At 44.8% G+C, this 17,289-nt stretch overlaps 1 protein-coding gene across 6 annotated transcripts in view; it reads right to left on the reverse strand.

Annotated features, from left to right (window-relative positions):
• Window positions 1–17,289, reverse strand: part of LOC142560164 (uncharacterized) — a 65,143-nt gene that overhangs the window by 18,358 nt on the left and 29,496 nt on the right. For 3 of the 6 annotated variants that reach the window (XM_075672041.1, XM_075672042.1, XM_075672043.1), the window contains 3 exons: window positions 11,798–11,975; window positions 10,961–11,251; window positions 8,507–9,260 (listed from right to left, as the gene is read on the reverse strand). In XM_075672041.1, the coding sequence (XP_075528156.1) occupies window positions 8,757–9,260; window positions 10,961–11,251; window positions 11,798–11,975 (973 nt within the window). In that variant the 3' untranslated portion in view covers window positions 8,507–8,756. Of the gene's footprint in view, window positions 1–8,506; window positions 9,261–10,960; window positions 11,252–11,797; window positions 11,976–17,289 lie in introns of those variants that run through there. The other 3 variants (XM_075672044.1, XM_075672046.1, XM_075672045.1) reach the window with 2 other exon arrangements.

Here is a 17,289-nt window from a genome sequence, read left to right on the forward strand (position 1 = left end):
TTTATCGTTATCCTTGGGGCCATTAGGTCACCATAATTCTGATTATCACTGGTTAGGTTTGCTTACTTGCTGAACATAACAAGGGCATTATCTGATTGGCTGACTCATTTTAATTGCTCAAAGGTGCATCTAGCTGTAAGAAACACTGTGAATCACTTTCAGTTACTCCTTATGGGACAAACCAAGGTTTTTTTAGCGTGTTCCAGCTGCCTTCAAGGGAGTGTTTTTCATTCCACCTCTGTTAGACTGTAGGCGCTGCAGCCATATTTAAGCCATTGTCATCATGTTCTGCAGCATAACTCTGGAGCGACTGATTGGATGCAGGGAGTCCCGACTGCCTCCTGCTCGAACCACTGGGCCTAAACAGGACCCATGTGAATTCTGAGCCCCAGCTGAAATCTTCCCTTGCTGACCATACAGCATTACGGAAATTCAACTTTTATTTCAAAGGTCAGGGAATCTTTCTTGAAAAAGCATCCAGTTTAGTGTGCAAGACCCTCGTGTTTAGTTCTGCAAGGCACAGTACGAGTACATGTTGCTGGGCTAGTCGCCTCATACTGCTGAGTAGACCATAAATATGATTGCTTTGGCGCAAACAAGGAAGGATGGAAGGGAAAAAGGGGAGCGCCAATTTTTTGGAATATGTACATGCAGGCGCAACATAAGAAAACAGCTTCAATCACGCAACACCCCAATCACAGCCGCCTATCAAAACACCTTCTCTCGGCATGCAAAAGTAAAACGGATGTGTCGCTAATGCAAGACGAACCTCGCTCTTTAATATGAAACGACTCTAACAATTCATGTGCCGTGGTGCACTCCCCTTGTTCTCTCCCGTCTTTCCTTGTTTGCGCCAAAGCGATCATGTTTATGGTCTACTCAGAGTACGAGTAGCTCGCCAGGACTTCCCTCCTGTATTTCCTCCATTTTAGAAGCATGTGTTTGCATATCACGCATGCAAATGCATGCAGAGTTAGCAGAGGGAAATAAGTCCTTTTCAAGGTACACTAAACAGAAAAATAATTTGAGCTGTATAATTATACTCCTCTTGAAGAATACCAAGCAATGTCACTCTTATAATGAGAAGAGGCATGGTATGCCTAAAAGATGTAAAAGCACAAGGTTGATGGCGACACCACCTTGAAGTTCTCGCACCAATTTGCCACAACATCGATTTTGATGGCATCTCCTCAAGCCTGGTAAAATTTTATCAGTAAAGATCAACTACATTGTACTTAAAAAGTGCAAAAGACTGATCTTAGTTTGTTTCAAGAATTGATCCACGTCGAAAATATGAAAATTACTTTGAAATCTCATCACTGATGTAGTGGCAAACTTGCACTGGCGCAGAATTCCAGAAAATCAACTCATAACCAGTAATTAAAGAAAATAGAGTTGGGGAAGGATAATTTATTTGTTCCACCTGACTTGGTGTGTTTCTTGAGCTTCTTTTTAAGAACTCTAGCTTGGGAGCTCATATCTGAAAGCATAGCTGACCTAAATATATCTAAAAACACATCTAATGCAATAAAATTATTGCAATATACACAGCTCTCAAACCTATCACTAATTTGTGAATAGGACATTTGCAAAACCATTAAAAGCACTGTAACAATTTCACGTGGGCTGTAAGCTGAATTACAAATATTCAGGAAAGATGCCCTCCGAATATAGAATATTTTTCCACGTGTAAACCAAATGAACTATAAAGTTTTTGCGGATCCTATTCGGTAAAATAAAAAAAATCAAGCTTATACGTAACATTATTTGACACACGTAATAATAATACCATTTGCAATTGAATCTCCGGACTACTGAAAAGTTTCAACTTCTAATTACTTTTGACTACCGAGGAAATTAAAGGATTCAGTTAAAGAACTATGCTATTTTGGTGGAGTTAGGACTTTGTAAACTTCGTGGTTGAATTCTTTTATGAAACGCTCAGTTCTGGCATTTTTTGATGATATGAGGCCCTCAATGATGATTCTGCTTCATACAATTGCTAGAATTTAACTTTCTCTTTCAAATGCAACAAATTTCATTCAAATCAGTCAAGCAGTTGTCTTATAAAAGCATTTCTGCTTTTTACATGTATCTGAACATGATGTATGGAGTCTTACAGCACAAGGGTCAGATATGGCCAGAGTGTCATGACACAAAATGATGTGTCAACTAATTCTGAATGAAATGAAAAAATTGAGTGCTAATGATAGAAAAATGCCTAAAAATCTGTCGCTGTAAATAGCATTAAATCTACACCTATTAAAACAATGACAATGACTGCTGCGATTATGACAAATATAATTTCATTAATAGTTGATGAAATAAACATATCAGTGACAGCAGTAACAGTGCTCCAATAGTGCCCTTAAAGTTAAGGGCTGGTAGATACATGCTACTAATACCCTGACCAAATGATTCCCCAAATGTTTGTTTCGTTTAAACGGTTAGAACAGTTTACAAGTAAAAACGCAGTTCATTACTCAGAAAACATACTGGATGCAGAGGGATGGGGCCGCAATGTACAGAAGGGAAAAACATTTTCCTCTCTGCTACTATAGCAGGGCATTGAAGATTAATAACTGCTAGAGTATTGCCACACTTACATGTTGGAAGATTGCTTCCCGTAAAGACGTAAGAGCATGTACCATAACTGTGTCCTATTCTTTATATGCAAGCAATAACTTGCTTGTATTGTGCCGTTTTCTCCAATATCCAGTGCCATAGTTTAGGTTTTATCAAGTGTAGTTTATTGGATAAATGGGTATTCAATTTTTTCTACCAGTGCCCCTTCAACGTATGCTGTATGGTTAGTGTGTGACTGGAATGCGTATGTTTGTGTTGGTGTATCTAAAAGCTCGTCAGCAGCTTCATTGCCTTTTACGCCTGTGGCCAAGTACCCAGCATAGGGCAGTAACTTGTTTACCCATATAAGCTGAGCACAGCAATGCCTATAGTTTGTCAAAGACAGTGTTGTTTTTGTACAGTAATTAGGCCTTGGAGTACACTCACTGAGTCCGTGAACACAATAACCCTAGTGAAATTTGTTTTATGTGCTTAACTGCAGAGAGTGTTGCGTATGCCTCCTCCGTAAAAATATTTGTATCTGAATTCAATGTACCGGATTTTAAGAACAATGGTCCTAGAGCAGTGTAAGCAACACCAGCCGGAGACTTCGAAGCATATGTATAAAGTTCAGCACAGGAACACTTCTCCTGAAGGTGTGTGAAAATGTGAATATATATGTGCCTCAGGTGCTTGTTTTGATATAATTACCAAAGGAGATATCACACTGGAAAGTCTGCCACACCGAAGGTGGTGGAAGCTGAGTAGGAGGGACTAGGACATTCTCTAGAAGAGGGACGCCTGTTACTCCAGACAGTGCATCCAGCCGGCGGGATGAAGGAGGCCTAGTGGCTGGGCGGTTATAGAACTGCCTGACAATGGACACGTCGTGAATACTAGTAGAATGACATGGATGGATGCTGCCGAATATTTGATTTAACCTTCAGGGCATAGAAGAAACTTAAATATGTCCTTTGGAGATGTAGAGACCATTTGTTCGATTCAACATACAGGCTTTCTACAGGACTATTCCTGAAGGCACATGTAGCAAAACGGATACCCAAGTGGTGAATGGAATCTAGCACCTTCAAAGCACTAGGCATGGCAGAGTTATAGACTGGCTTCGTAGCCAAGGTGCGAACATATGGGACTTTTGTACAAGCTCAAGAGGCAGGTTCTGTTACTTCCCCAAGATGTGTGCGACAAGAGCTTCAGTAGATTCATTGTCTTCAGGCACTATACTTTCAGATATATCAAGTGTGGGATGAAAGTTAATTTAGAGTCTGAAACGAGGTCTAAAAATTTATGGCTCATAGATAGCTGTTCTCCATTAAGATCAATAATGGGGTCTGTTAGTATATACTATGGCTCTCTTATTCAAGAAAAGGTCACACATACTTTTTCGGAGATTTGGGCTTGAATCCATTCTCATCTGCCCAATTTAGAATAGAAAATTTATTAAGCCCAAGCTGTACTTGTCACTCGCAGATAGTGGGATAACAAGATCTGTAACTGATTTGCACATCGTGCACAAACATAGAATAAAGCATTGTACGTGGTATGACAGTATGCAGAGAATTCATTTTTACAATGAAAAGGGTACAGCTTAGCACAGCGCTTTGTGGTACACCAGTCTCCTGTACCAGTGGATGAGATAGGACATTGCCAACTCTAACACAGGATGCGTGGTTAGACAGGTAACTTTGGATGACATTAAGCAAATTGTCTTGAATTCCCATTCCAGCCAGATCGTGGAGAATTCCAAAATGCCATGTGGTGTCCTATGCCTTCTCCATATCAGTAAATACTGACAAAAAGAAGTGTTTACGCAGAAAGGCATAGTGAACATTCGTCTCGATGAGGACAAGGTAATCAGTTGTGGATCTACTGCAGGGGGCCTAATATTTTGTTACTTTACAGAAAATGAAGGAGGCACTGGTTAACCATTTTTCCAAACAGTTTACGCAGACAACTTGTCAGGGATACAGGCCTATAAATGCTGGCCAAAGTCGGGTCCGTGCCATCTTTTACTACTGGAATGATTATCGATTCTTTCCAGGTGGACAGAATGTAGCCGGCAGAGAACATGAAGTTAAAGAGTGACAGTAGTGTTTTGTGGGTTTCAGAGTGTAAGTGTCAGATCATTTCATACAGTATTCTGTCACTTCCTGGTGCGGACTTATTACAACAATTTAGCCTGAAACTCAACCATGTTAAATGGATGGTTGTATGCTTCATTGGCTGTGCCTTTCCAACCCAGAGGCAGCCGCTCTTACTGTCGTAGGTATGATGGGATGTACTGGAAACATGCTCGAAGTGTGCACCTAGAGAATCAGCCTGGTTGCAAGGGTGTCTCCCTGTGTACCTACTAATGGTAGAGAATGAGCTTGCCAGCCTTTTTTGTTCACCCTGTTCCAGGCTTTTTGTACATCAGTATAAGAATTGAATTTAAGTATAAGACTTAAATTTCTTTTTTTGTTGTCGAAAGGCCACTTCAATATTGAAACCACGTCCTATCTTGCTCCCAGGCAGGCTAGAAACGTCAGATCAAGCAATCATTGCGTGTTCTCCATTCCAAAAGCATATCTGGACATGTACGCTTACTCATTTTTTCCGCGAACGATTAAGGAATGGAACAGTTTGCCAGCGTCTGTTTTGCAGTCGAGTAGCATTGAAATCTTGGAGGAACACGTTAAAAACCTTTTATGAATTTTAATCTTAGTGGTGCCGTGCAAACATTGTCACACTATTCAAGAAATACATACAATAGTCTTTCTTTCGTGCTGCTTCCAATATCACTGTCACAATGTTAGAAACATCTATTTCTTAGCCAAACTATTGTTTTTGTATTTCATTATTTGTTTCGCATTGTATTTCCAACATTCATTGCTTCATGTCCAATTTACGTTTGTAAAGTGTTCTTCTTTTTTTTTACGCTATGTGCAAACCAGCTGTACCCACCCTGTTACGGCCAAGACGGCCAACAGTATTTGGAAATTAAAAAAAAATAAAAAGAAGGATTAATGCTGGATATGTATCTTTGCCAGTTTTCTCTTTTGGCACGGCGGCATGTAATTATACCCTCAAACGTTTTATTTTCTTGAATATGATGAGGTTCTCTGTAGTTGGAGAGTTGCGAAGGTGACTCCAAGCCTTATTTTGATTTCCGTGAGCTTCCTTACACACATGATTCCACCAGGGAACATGTCATTTAGAGGGCGGTCCATTCATTTCAGGGATACATATTGATGCAGAATCAACTACAACTGCCATCAAACGTACTGTTGCCTCATCAATAGGAAGAGTACTGATGTCATCCCAGGTCATATATGCCTGCTCTCTGTATTGTTTTTAGTCAGCACAGCCGACTTTCTACCGGAGCAGATGTGGACAGCACTCGTCACATCAGTTGTTAATTTTATGACAACGGGGAGATGGTTACACCCATAATGCTTAAATCTATAATGAGAACGTTTTGTTTGCCACACTGTGGAATGCGGACTCATCCTTATTTAGTAAGCATGCATCTGTGGAGAAGTCTTCTAATAAGTGCCCTTTCGTATCACAAGAATTTTCCCACAGGGTGTTATGCGCATTTCTATCTCTTACTACAAGACTCGAGAAGTTCTGCACTAAACCTCTGGAATTCTGTTTTGGAAAGTAGTTAGCTGGAAGGGATGTATAAAGAACTAATTGTGACTGACCTATCAAACAGCACAACTCTGATTGCAACTGCCTCAAGGGGCGTTTGCAGACTTTAAATGGTGACATGTGACACCCTTATCTAGTATTATGGCCTCTTCAGAGGTGCTTCATAGGTACTTGGGAGATTTTCGGGCCTGTATGCGTCACGGGCAGTGGCCCTGGGACCTGCAGGCCCGGAGGCCTGTTGACCCTTAGTGGTAGGGGGCAGAACAGCACTGGCTGGTCCTGCCAGGGGGGCCGATGGCGTAACCGTCGTCACAATCTGTGACTCAGGTGGCCACCGAAGGATGTGATGCTGCCCCTCTGCACATCACACCAGTGCAAGACGGATTGGTCCAATTGCGGTTGAAAGAAAAATGCTTGAGCGCTTCTTGGAATGAAATGTTTACTTTCACCTTGCGTTCGATTATTTCTTTTTCTCATTTCTGATCGCGAACAGGTGGGTGGTCTCCATCGCATTTGGCGCAGCGGGATGCAGAAGCGCAGATGTTTGAGGAATGGTGTTTTGATGCACATTTTGCACAAGTAGCGCACTCTTGGCAGCCCTGAGACCCATACCCAAAACACTGACACTTGAAGCATCAGCGCAGATTGGGAATCTACGGTCGTACACAAAGCTCTCGGTTGAACTAGAGAGGTTGCTTGTTCCAAACGTATTGAATACATGCTTGGTCGGAATTTTCTTGTCATCATGCCTTAACTTAATCCTTTGCACCTGTACCACATTCTGGTCTTGCCATCCATCCAAGAGCTCTCTTTCACTAAGTTCAAGGAGGTCATCATCAGAGATGACACTGAGCACAGCAGCCTGACCTGTGGGGGCCCACTGAGACAGGAATATCACCAAATGCAAAGAGTTTTGGCAGGTTGTTGTATTGAAGCTTGTCACAAACTTTCAGAAGCAGGTCGCTGTTCCCATTTTAGTTACTTTGCAACCTGAGCCGACTGCTTCTATCAAACATTTGCGACAACAAATTGGGATATTGTACGGATTGCCTTGGTTTCATGTTGACTGTGCATTATGTTGTATCTGGGAAATGTTTGAAGAAGCTGCCCGTTTTAACGCTGCACCCCCTCTTCAGGGAGTGGGGGGAAACTTGAAGCCTTATATGATATTACTGTATTCGACAGGAATACACACCGCCCACCTCGAAGCTCAACCAGGGGATGTCACAGGACTATAAATATTGTATTCTGCGTACTCCAACAGTACATTGCCACTATAACCTAATATATGCATACCCAGGACTGGATATATTACACAAGCTTAACTCTTGCCGCCTGGAAAATCGAAAGTTGAAACTGAATAGAAGACGGAAAGATGGAAGAGCGAAAGAGAAATGATGATGATGATATGGGCTTTATTGGTGCAACTGCCAAGGATGGCCAAAGAGCACCAGAGAGAGAAGCCGCAGATTGAAGCGGAAGACAGGAAAACACAACTGCCGATTTCCTCCAGGTGGGTCAGTATGGAGGCGCCATCAATGTGAAGGAGAGGCTAAAGATGTGTGCTGCCTCTTTAGGTCTGCACACCTGGCTTAAAGGTCTGAACTTCGAGGGTCCCCCTTTCCCCAGACACGGCTGAGCTTCGCGCAGCCACACACAGGAGGAGCAAACCCTCGTGTCCTCGGGTATGTGGTGTCGCAAAACGCCTGTGGGGAACAGAAGCGCATTTGCGGACCCTAGTGGTGAGAGGGAACACTAAACCCAGTGGCACCTTTCGATTCCTCTAATCTAGCATTGTCTATTATATACCCCCTTATTTTGCACACCCTTCTAGATATACTTGAACAGCGAAATAGAGTTTGACCCAAGCCAGGCCGTGTATACACACATGCTGTCATGTTTGAACTCTTAGTACTAAGAGCCATTTTGCAAAAATGAACACTTGCAAGGTAACCATAACAATCCCCAAAATGAAGCACAAGTGGCCAAAACCAAATAGTGGCATCCTCTGTACATAATTACTTGCTAGAACACTTCTCCAGAAGGTTGAGGACGCACACAGACCCACTGGCGTTACAAGGTAAAGAAGATAATTGTGCACAGCTCGTGCAGCCCACTGGGGCACATGTCAAAAGACAAGATTTCTTCCCATAACATTTCTTCCTCATGCACTTTCCTACAACCGGGAAGTGAAATGTGGCCTCCAGAAAAGCACTTGACCTGCTTCATTTTTACTTCATACATGTATCATACTGGTTTTATGGCATACACACCAGCAAAGGCAGACAGGTTCAATAAACTCTTGGTTTATTGGCTAGCGAGACCATTCACAATTGGCTTTACAAGTTTTCCTCAATACATACTCTCTGCCTCAAGAGCCTATCAGAATGGTACACTTGGTCATTTCAGAAAACAGAGTCCATTGCGGAATAATCTTACAATGGGGAACCATAAGTTAAAACATCACTTGTAGATAGAGCTTACAAAATGTACAAAGGCAAACAACTGCTTTTCCAGGGAGATCACACAGAATTGCTTCGCTATTCATCATAAGCCTTCACTATAGATTCAAGTAGCCGCAAGAATGGATCTTTGCAGTGCCCAACACCATTCATTGACAGCCACCAAAACCAGTCCAGGTGACCCTGGAGTGCAGCGGGGTCTTTTGAGCAGCTAAGCAACATCAGTTTCGAACGCACCCGCCTCCACAAGCAGAGAATCTTTTGGGTGTTGCAAAAAGAATTCTGCCTCTTTGACCCTGATTTTGTGGTAGCACCATCGTTCTGGGAGCCATCATCGTGGACTAGGCGCATTGGACCATCCTCGTCTTCAGCTGCTTCAATGTGGCTGAATACCTTGCCGCCAGTCGAGACGATTTTGGTTTCAGGAAGCACCCCTTTTGAGACAATCTGAGCGATAAAGTCGGGTTCGTCATTGCCAATGTGCAAGAGCCGAAGTTCCCCCGTTGATTCAGCCAGTAGACCTAAGATCAAAATTGGATCGTCACTGCTTGAGCTCTTGAACTTCAGCTTGAAGACGCCAACCTGTACACAAAAGTTTCGATTGGCGATAACCATCTTATTATACACACTGCATCCTTTTTCCTTTCAACTCTGTCCCTACCATGGGGAAAATAGGCTTTTTTAGTACGTTATGCCAGATTTTTTTTTTGAAGGAACTACAGCATTGAATATTTTATGTAATATATAAACAAAAAGCAATATTAATGCACTTTTCATGCATATAAATTTTATTGACGAGATATATGTCATAAAAATGATATAAATTGCCAGAATCAAGATTGTGGGATCACACTGAACAAAGTTTGTAAAGGCATGCTTGCATCTACTATGAAAAATATGTAAAAGAAATGAGATATACAAAATGTATTGCTGTCTAATAAGCACTGCCTCCAAAAAAATCTATACTTTTCATTGAACAGGTATTCCACTACAAAAATTTAACTGCAAGAACTACAGTTGCGCGTGCCAGACTGCGGCTGCTGATGTTCCGCGCTGCATTACGTCGTCATTCTCAGAGTCTAAGTCCGTCGAAAAGGCAGAATTCTCAGACTCGCTGGTGCTCGATCCACCAATAATACGAGCTGCAGATGCAGCGGAATCAAGAGATTTGCTATTTTTCGAAGCACGTGCGCTGCTCCCAGAGGCAGCCATTCTAGCTTCTTACTCCGACGATCGCGAAATTTCAGAGCGTGTAAAAAAATTAGTGCATCTTGCAAAAAAATTGAACGGCTTAGAAAAACAAAAATACAGTTCTCCGCTTTCACGTTCGATGGCGAAGTGTGTCTATAAGCGGTGTGGAAGGTTTCGAAAGTGGGGTTTCAAACATTCAAAAACAGGCAGCCATTTTTGCTTTCTGCTTTGATAATCACGAAACTTCAAAGCATGTTCAAAAATCACTGCCTGGCAGGAAAAAAGCAAACTACTTAGAAAATAAAAATAGAGTTCTCCTCCTTGACGTCCGATAGCGCAGTGTGTCCGGGAGCACTGTGGAAGGTCTCGAAAGCAGCTTTTCAAACCATCGTTAGCAGGCTAACGATGCACAATGGGTGCAGTATGGAAAGAGTTGAAGGGACACTAAAGGAAAATAGCAAGTCGATGTGGACTGCTATAATACCATTCCAGAAACCTTGCAGCACTTGTTGCGTGCCTAGAAAAGGCTTCGTTTATGAGAAAATTGCGTCTGAAAGCTCTGCATACATTTAGCAGAATTTAAATCGACCCCTGAGCAGGGAGTGGTGACGTTGCATGCCCATTACTGCCATCGCTGAGTAAAACGGCGCCTGACAGACAGTGCTACAGTTTTTCGTGCAAAACGCCAATGCCTGGCCATGGATAAACCGAGCAAAGATTGGATCTGCAGCTGCAGCTCCTCTTGGTCAAGCGGCGCGGTCCGTTCGGGAATCCTGCGACATCACATGGACATGGCATTCTCTGCTATGTGCAGATTGTGCAAGTTTCGCGAGCAAGCAAAGCCAGCACAGCAGTACGCGATGACGAAACTACTGAAAGCGCAGTAGGTGTAGAGTGGGAAAAACAACACCTTCTCTCTATACCTGTGCAATTCATACAAGAGCTAAATCTCAGATTGCAGAGAGAGAGCAGAAGCAGCCCACTTATCCCACTTATGTGGGAGGAGCCTCTGCGGCATTCTTTACCTGCCACTGAGTAGTAATACACAGGCTCACAGCCAAATTGAGAAATACTTCATGTTGAGACCTTACCTGCACCCTTTCTGAATTGCCACCCATGCGGGGGTGGCCAGAGAGGCTCCGCGAGATGGCCTGACGCACCCGCTGTCTCCAGTAGCTGATCGTCGGTGTTCTCACAGCATATCCAAGCTCTGTTGTTTTGGCGACTGTCAGGTCTTTAGCCATGCAGTACACTATCCATAGAATCTCGCATTTCGAAAGCCTCACATTTGGACGGCCTCTACAGTCCATCTGGCAGAAGAATGATGCTGGTGACGCAGCAGACTTCTGAGCCCAAGGTGTCGGACCATTCAGCTGCGAGATCTGGATGCCAAGGCAAAGGGAGCAGTGTGACACAACAATATTCGGGAACAATGCATCTGCATTTCATCTATTAAAGATGCGATGGACCAGCTCCGTGTGCCGTCAACTCCATGCACTCAGTCAACTCTGCACACTCTGCTGACCAAGGCTCGTCAAAAGTGGCACAACTGTAAACACAGCCTGCATTCGCTTGCTGCCCGCAACAAGGTGACCCTGGAGCAGTTGCTATGACAACATGGCAGTTTGGTCCCCAAGTCCCAGTGTTCCTTTGCAAAGAATGCATGGGACTTCCGCCACCCTTCCTCCAATGCAGACAATCTGTTGCCTCTCCTAAGATTTCCTTCCTCCACGCCCACTGATTACCTTCTCCTCAAATGCTTAACCAGCACAGTAGAAGCTTCGTAGAGCAATCAGCAGTCAGCAATTTCCAAACTCTCCCTATTTCTGTGACAGGGAACCAGTTCGCGTTTCTTACTGGCTAACATGATATGTAGCTTTCACTGGACAGCACAAAATCGGCGAGATGAAACATAGAACGGCATTCACCTGCTTTCGACAGTAACTGCAGCGATAGGCGGGGCGACCATCCTTGACACCTTTTCGTACGCAAGTCGTGATGCGACCTTTGCAATCTGGCAGCAGAGGGTTAAACTTGAGCACTGAGCAGATGCCCCAAACCTGGCTTGCTGTGCAAGGTCGGCCCATGCGCCTTGGATGTGTCAGGCTGAACAGCAAAATCATTATACAGCTAAACCTTGATATAATGAACTTCAATATAATGAAATTCTCGATATAAGAAAGTATTCAACTTTTCACAACCTCTTGTCCATAGAACACCATGTATTTAGCACCTCAATATAACGAAGTATGTTTGCACGCAATTTCAATATGGTGAAATTTCACTGCTGCCGCAAAGAAATACCGTGACAATAGACAGTTTTAATACTGTGCCATGACAATATGTGTGCAGCATGCAAGCGCTTTGCAGAATGTAGCAGCGTGTATTACGTCAGGGCTTTTAGTACTGGCAAATGCCTACGTACATAAGTGTTCAAGCGTTGTCAGATGCCAGGCACGTCAGTGTGCATTGGCTGCGTCCACCAGGGCATCGAATTATCGGTCGACCTAAAGAAGCTGTTGTTCTCGCCAATGTGACGTAACGTGTGTGTGGGTTGACGCTACATCCGACTATATTTAGGCCTTTAAAAGACGCTATATTTAATATGGATACAGTGCATGAATCATAAGAAAAATAAAAACTGAGTACTCGCTATCTTAGACTGGCACGGTCATTTGCGACGAACTGTGCCAAAAGGAGATCGAGCCTTCTGCGCAAACAGCACACACAGAACACTTTCTTTAAAACAAAGTTCCTATCTTTTGCTAGGGATTCCCACCACGCAGGATCCTGGAATGGGTTCTGCACATTCACTTCACGCAGCAAAACCAAATCGTAGGCCATTGAAAAGTAGAACCTTCCGCTGGTCACCTTTGACGCGGCCATTTTGCAAAACTCTTTTGCCTCGCGCTCTCTTGAACAAACGAGAACCACGAGGTCAGCATGCAAGGCTCCCCACGTACGCACACAAGAATCGGATGTGTGCGTATGCGGCGGCCACGTACGAAGATCCCGTCGCGCCCCGCGCACTGTGTGCTTTAGGTGCAAGGGCAGGGGATCGAGGGTCAGACAAGAATGATGGTGGCTTCAGGAGTGCCACCTCGTCGCACAAGCAAAGGGGAAGAGTGGGAGGGGAGGTCGCTCTCCAAAACGCGATCAAACGCACGCGAGGGGGCGGTACGAGGGTAAGTTGGTGAACGTCTCAAAGTGGCTGCACATGGCTGTAAGCGCCGCTGAGCGCACATGCAGCCGCGCACCCTGCTTTAGTGGTAATTTGCCGCTTGTGCAAAGAATGCATGTGCCGAGACGGCCCGGCACAATGTAAGCTGTCTTACCGCATGTTTAGTATTGGGGGTTGCGTAATCTCGAGTTTCGGTAACCCGTTAAAGCGAGAGGCAGACGAAGCAATCGCTCCATGTTGCCGGCGCTTATTCTGCCAGCGTCGTCCCTCATCGAAGTGCAGCCACCGTGGCTGGGATTCGATCCCACAACCCCATACTTAGCAGCCCAACACCACAGACACTAAGAAACCACGGCAGGTAGGATGTCGCCGACGTACATGGCATGAAACCGTATCATTTGTCGCCGACTCCCAAACGTATCAAAATGGATTGTTTTCCGATCGAAATTTGCTTTTTTCGATTTCCCGATAATTCGGACAATTTTGCGGCCCCTTGATGCATTAAGAAAAATCGATCGAAAACTGTACTTATTTGCATGAAAGGTTGAATTTCAATAAAACGAAATTTTGATATAAGAAGCAATTTGCCGATTTTACCAACTTCTTAACTGTAATAAGGAGAGGTAAAATTAACACTGAGTGAGCTACACGACTGACAATTTTGGCCACCAATGCAGCGAAACTGCCATTACATTAACTACGCTTACACACAAACTGCAATTTCCTTTCAGAATCAGAATCAGAATTCATTGTTAGAAGTTGGGTCAAATTACAAGTATTTAGTATGCAGGAGAAGGTCCCATAGTCAAAGACTGTATCGGGACCTCCTGTACAAGAATAGTTATGATAATTCACATCTCAAAGCAACAGTAGCATATAATAAGGTATTATACAAGCAACAGGAAACGAACGTTAACAGTGCAAAATAGAGAATTCATTAACAATCTGCAAGAATACAGAACACGCTTAAAGGTTTGACTGTCCCATGTAGCACACCACAATGCCAGTGCACACACAGTCAAGCACCAGCACATTAACACAAAGAAAATGAATTTGTGATAGCTTTTGTTTATTGACTCGTTCGGTCATTTTTAATTTTAGCATGTAGTGTTTATGATTCTTTCTGCACCATCTGTATTCATGTGCAAGTACTATAAAATAGAAGTTTGGCTACGACTGCAGCACTCCCGCTTGTTTCAGCTTCTTAAGCCGCAAGAACATGTTTGCAATTTTTCAGTGACATCAGCAACTGACGGACACTTACAAACAATCGCTCTCAGTCAGATTTAACTCTAATAAACAAATGCATGCTGCCGGCACAGCGAGAAGGAGAAGGTGATCACCGTTGACAGTCCCGGAGCCAAGTTCTCTTTTTATGCTCAGTGGCGGAGGGGATTCATGCTCTTTCTTGATGTCGAGTAGGGGAGTGTAGTCTGAAACAGCGATAGACAGACGTTCCAGTACATCAGCAAACCGAACGGCGAAATTGTTTAAGCAATTTACGCTACAAATGCGGTAACGAAAGACGCGAGCGCTTGCTTACCATGATCCATGGAGTTTCAGTTGCCTGGCTTTCACAGACGGCCAGCTTGTCAACTTCGGGAATCTCGCAAACTACTGCGGCAAACGCTCGGCGTTGTCACCTTCGAATTGTGAGTTCCTATTCTCCTAACAGAAGAAACTCCACTGAAGACCGCAGCAACAAGAGCTGCAGGGTTCGCGTTTAACTACAACGCGTAAACGCAAGCGACAGAACGCACGCGCGTTTTCGCGAAACAAACTTTCAAAGACTACGGATCGGCTCGACTTGATTGTACGCGCGCTAGAGTGTTAAACCAATGCCTCCTTTACTAGATGCCAGCCGCGTGAGCCGAGAAGCTAGTTCCTGCCCCTCTCCTCTTCATAGAGTTTCCTACAAAAGTAGGAAACTCTATGCTCCTCTTTACTCATCCCCACCCGGGTTAGAGTCACTGGAAATGACTCTAACCCGGGTCGGTTGCGAGCGCTAGCTGCGATGGCCGCTGCAAACCTAAATCATGCAGCGCTGCCTCCGAGATTTTAACGGCATCTTTTGCGATCTCGGAGGCTGGACCCGCGGTCTCTCGTCAAGCCATTGGTCGAGCGCGCGCCAGCCTAGTAATCGTCACTTCCTCCGCAACAGGGAAGTGGGTCGGCTGCGAGCGCCGTCTCTCCGCGACTACCCTGAACTACGAGAACCTCCACTCCTATGGGAAGACTAGCAACGCGGCAGGTATAATAAAGGAGGCATTGGTTAAACTATGGTGACCGTGACGTATTTCTGGCTGCTGAAATCGCTTTTAGCGCTTGCAGACGGCAAAAGCTTGGCCTTCAAGACCTATTTCTGTTATCAAGGGACAACGCCACTCCAAGAGAGCCATGGCATCGCTGGCACAGAAACTCTATGATCGCTGGTGTGTGGATTAAGACGCTGTACTTTAGTGACAGATTTACTTTCATGCAAACGCACACGCGTAGAATTCGGAGCGCGGCTAAGGTGCACTCTGAAACAAAATCGTATCGTGCCACACGATAATAAATGTAATTTATCTTGTCCGCATTTCCTTTCTTTAACGTTGCCATATAGTCAGGAACTCTATGAACGCTGCGATCCCGGTACTTCCCAGTAACGAACGGCATGCGTTATCAGCATGACATATAGCATTCCCGACCGGAAAGTAGCGGGCGCGGCGTTTTCAAGAAAGGAAACGCAAACAAGGTAGATGACGATTATCGTTGTGTGGCAGATATACACCCCAAGGGCTATAGGGTGTACAGTTTTCTATGAAACTCTATGGTGACCACCCTAGCGTGGTGATAGGCTATAGCCATCCTAGCGCGGCCTTCCAGTGGCACTATGGTGCACTGGAATAGGGCAGTGCGTCGCCCGGCGGCGAAGACGCGTCTCTTTTTGCGATGACGGCCAGCGGTGCTGGAGCACGCCGGTCTACTGCACCGCCATCTTTCGCTGCAGCCTGGAGTCATTGCAAGCGCAAAAATAATGGTGCAACACAGAGCCTCCGGGATTGGCACTTATGGTTGTAGCGGAGGTCATGCATGTACGTGCGGTGACGCCGATTGCTTGCTGTGGCTTTTCATACCGTGTTCGCACATTCTTTATGTGCACGGCAAGCGCTGGGTTTGTAAATGTCTTGTAAGTGCGGGTGCGTGCGTGCGTGCGTGCGTGCGCACGCGCGCACTGAGGTTCCTGCATAACGATCAGAACTCCGGGCTGCTTCAGATCGGGCACATTGAGAACATTGGCTGTATTCTTGCCCTTCGGTGCCCTTATGCGGAGCGAACTAGCCATATGATGGCGGTTGCTTTCGTCACTTTCTTTTTAGTGAATTTTGGCGACCGCTTTTCTGGCTGATGCAGCGTGAAAGGAATCCCGTGCAACCCACCAGTCACAGTGCAGATGCTCCTTCCGGGCTGCCGGGCTTCCCATCCTCGTGTATTTCTCAATACGAAAGACATATGCGTGCTTACTGAACAGAACGAGCGGACGGGTGTTTGCAAGGGAAGCGCTGCAACGCTTCTGCAACGGAAGCACTGCGCAGACAACCATGAACACTGCATGATATGTGGTTGGAAACTTGCGAGCTTAGACGGCATTATTGATGCATCCTAACAGTTTGCATTGTTTATCTTTTGCAATTTAGAATAACTTCAATTGTTTTAAGAGCGTTTTAGCTTGTAAATGTACAAAGTTTTGCGCAACATGTTTAAAATTTGCGCGCTAAGCACGCCGGTAGATCGCAGCGCCCTATGGTGGCGTCGTCGCAAAAGCGTCCCGGATTCTCCCATTGCTTTGCTCTACAGACGATATGCTGGCCCATTCTTGCACACCATAGCGGTCCAGCAGCTTCCAACAGCGCGTTCTTTATGTGGCCCAATATACTTCGATCGCAGCGCCACCACCGTATTTTTCGTCGTCGCGCGCCTCACTGCAATGAACTCTACGCTGCAAAGCACGTGCACTACCAGCCGAGTGGCGTGCTGCGATCGGTATCGATGCACATTTTTAAATCCTTTTAATAAATTACAGGCTTTACGCGGAGCACTTAGATGCGTCAATTGATGGTCAGAAGGACCTACCCTAACGACTCAGTACGTTTGTACAAAATTGTCAAAATCGTTTCAGGGTCCCTGTAGAGCTTCTGCCGCAGTTGGCACCAGCAAAATTTTAAACTGCGCGAAGACGGGACATGAACAGAAATA

The sequence above is a fragment of the Dermacentor variabilis genome, chromosome 10, assembly GCF_050947875.1.
Source record: "Dermacentor variabilis isolate Ectoservices chromosome 10, ASM5094787v1, whole genome shotgun sequence".
NCBI lineage: Eukaryota > Metazoa > Arthropoda > Arachnida > Ixodida > Ixodidae > Dermacentor > Dermacentor variabilis.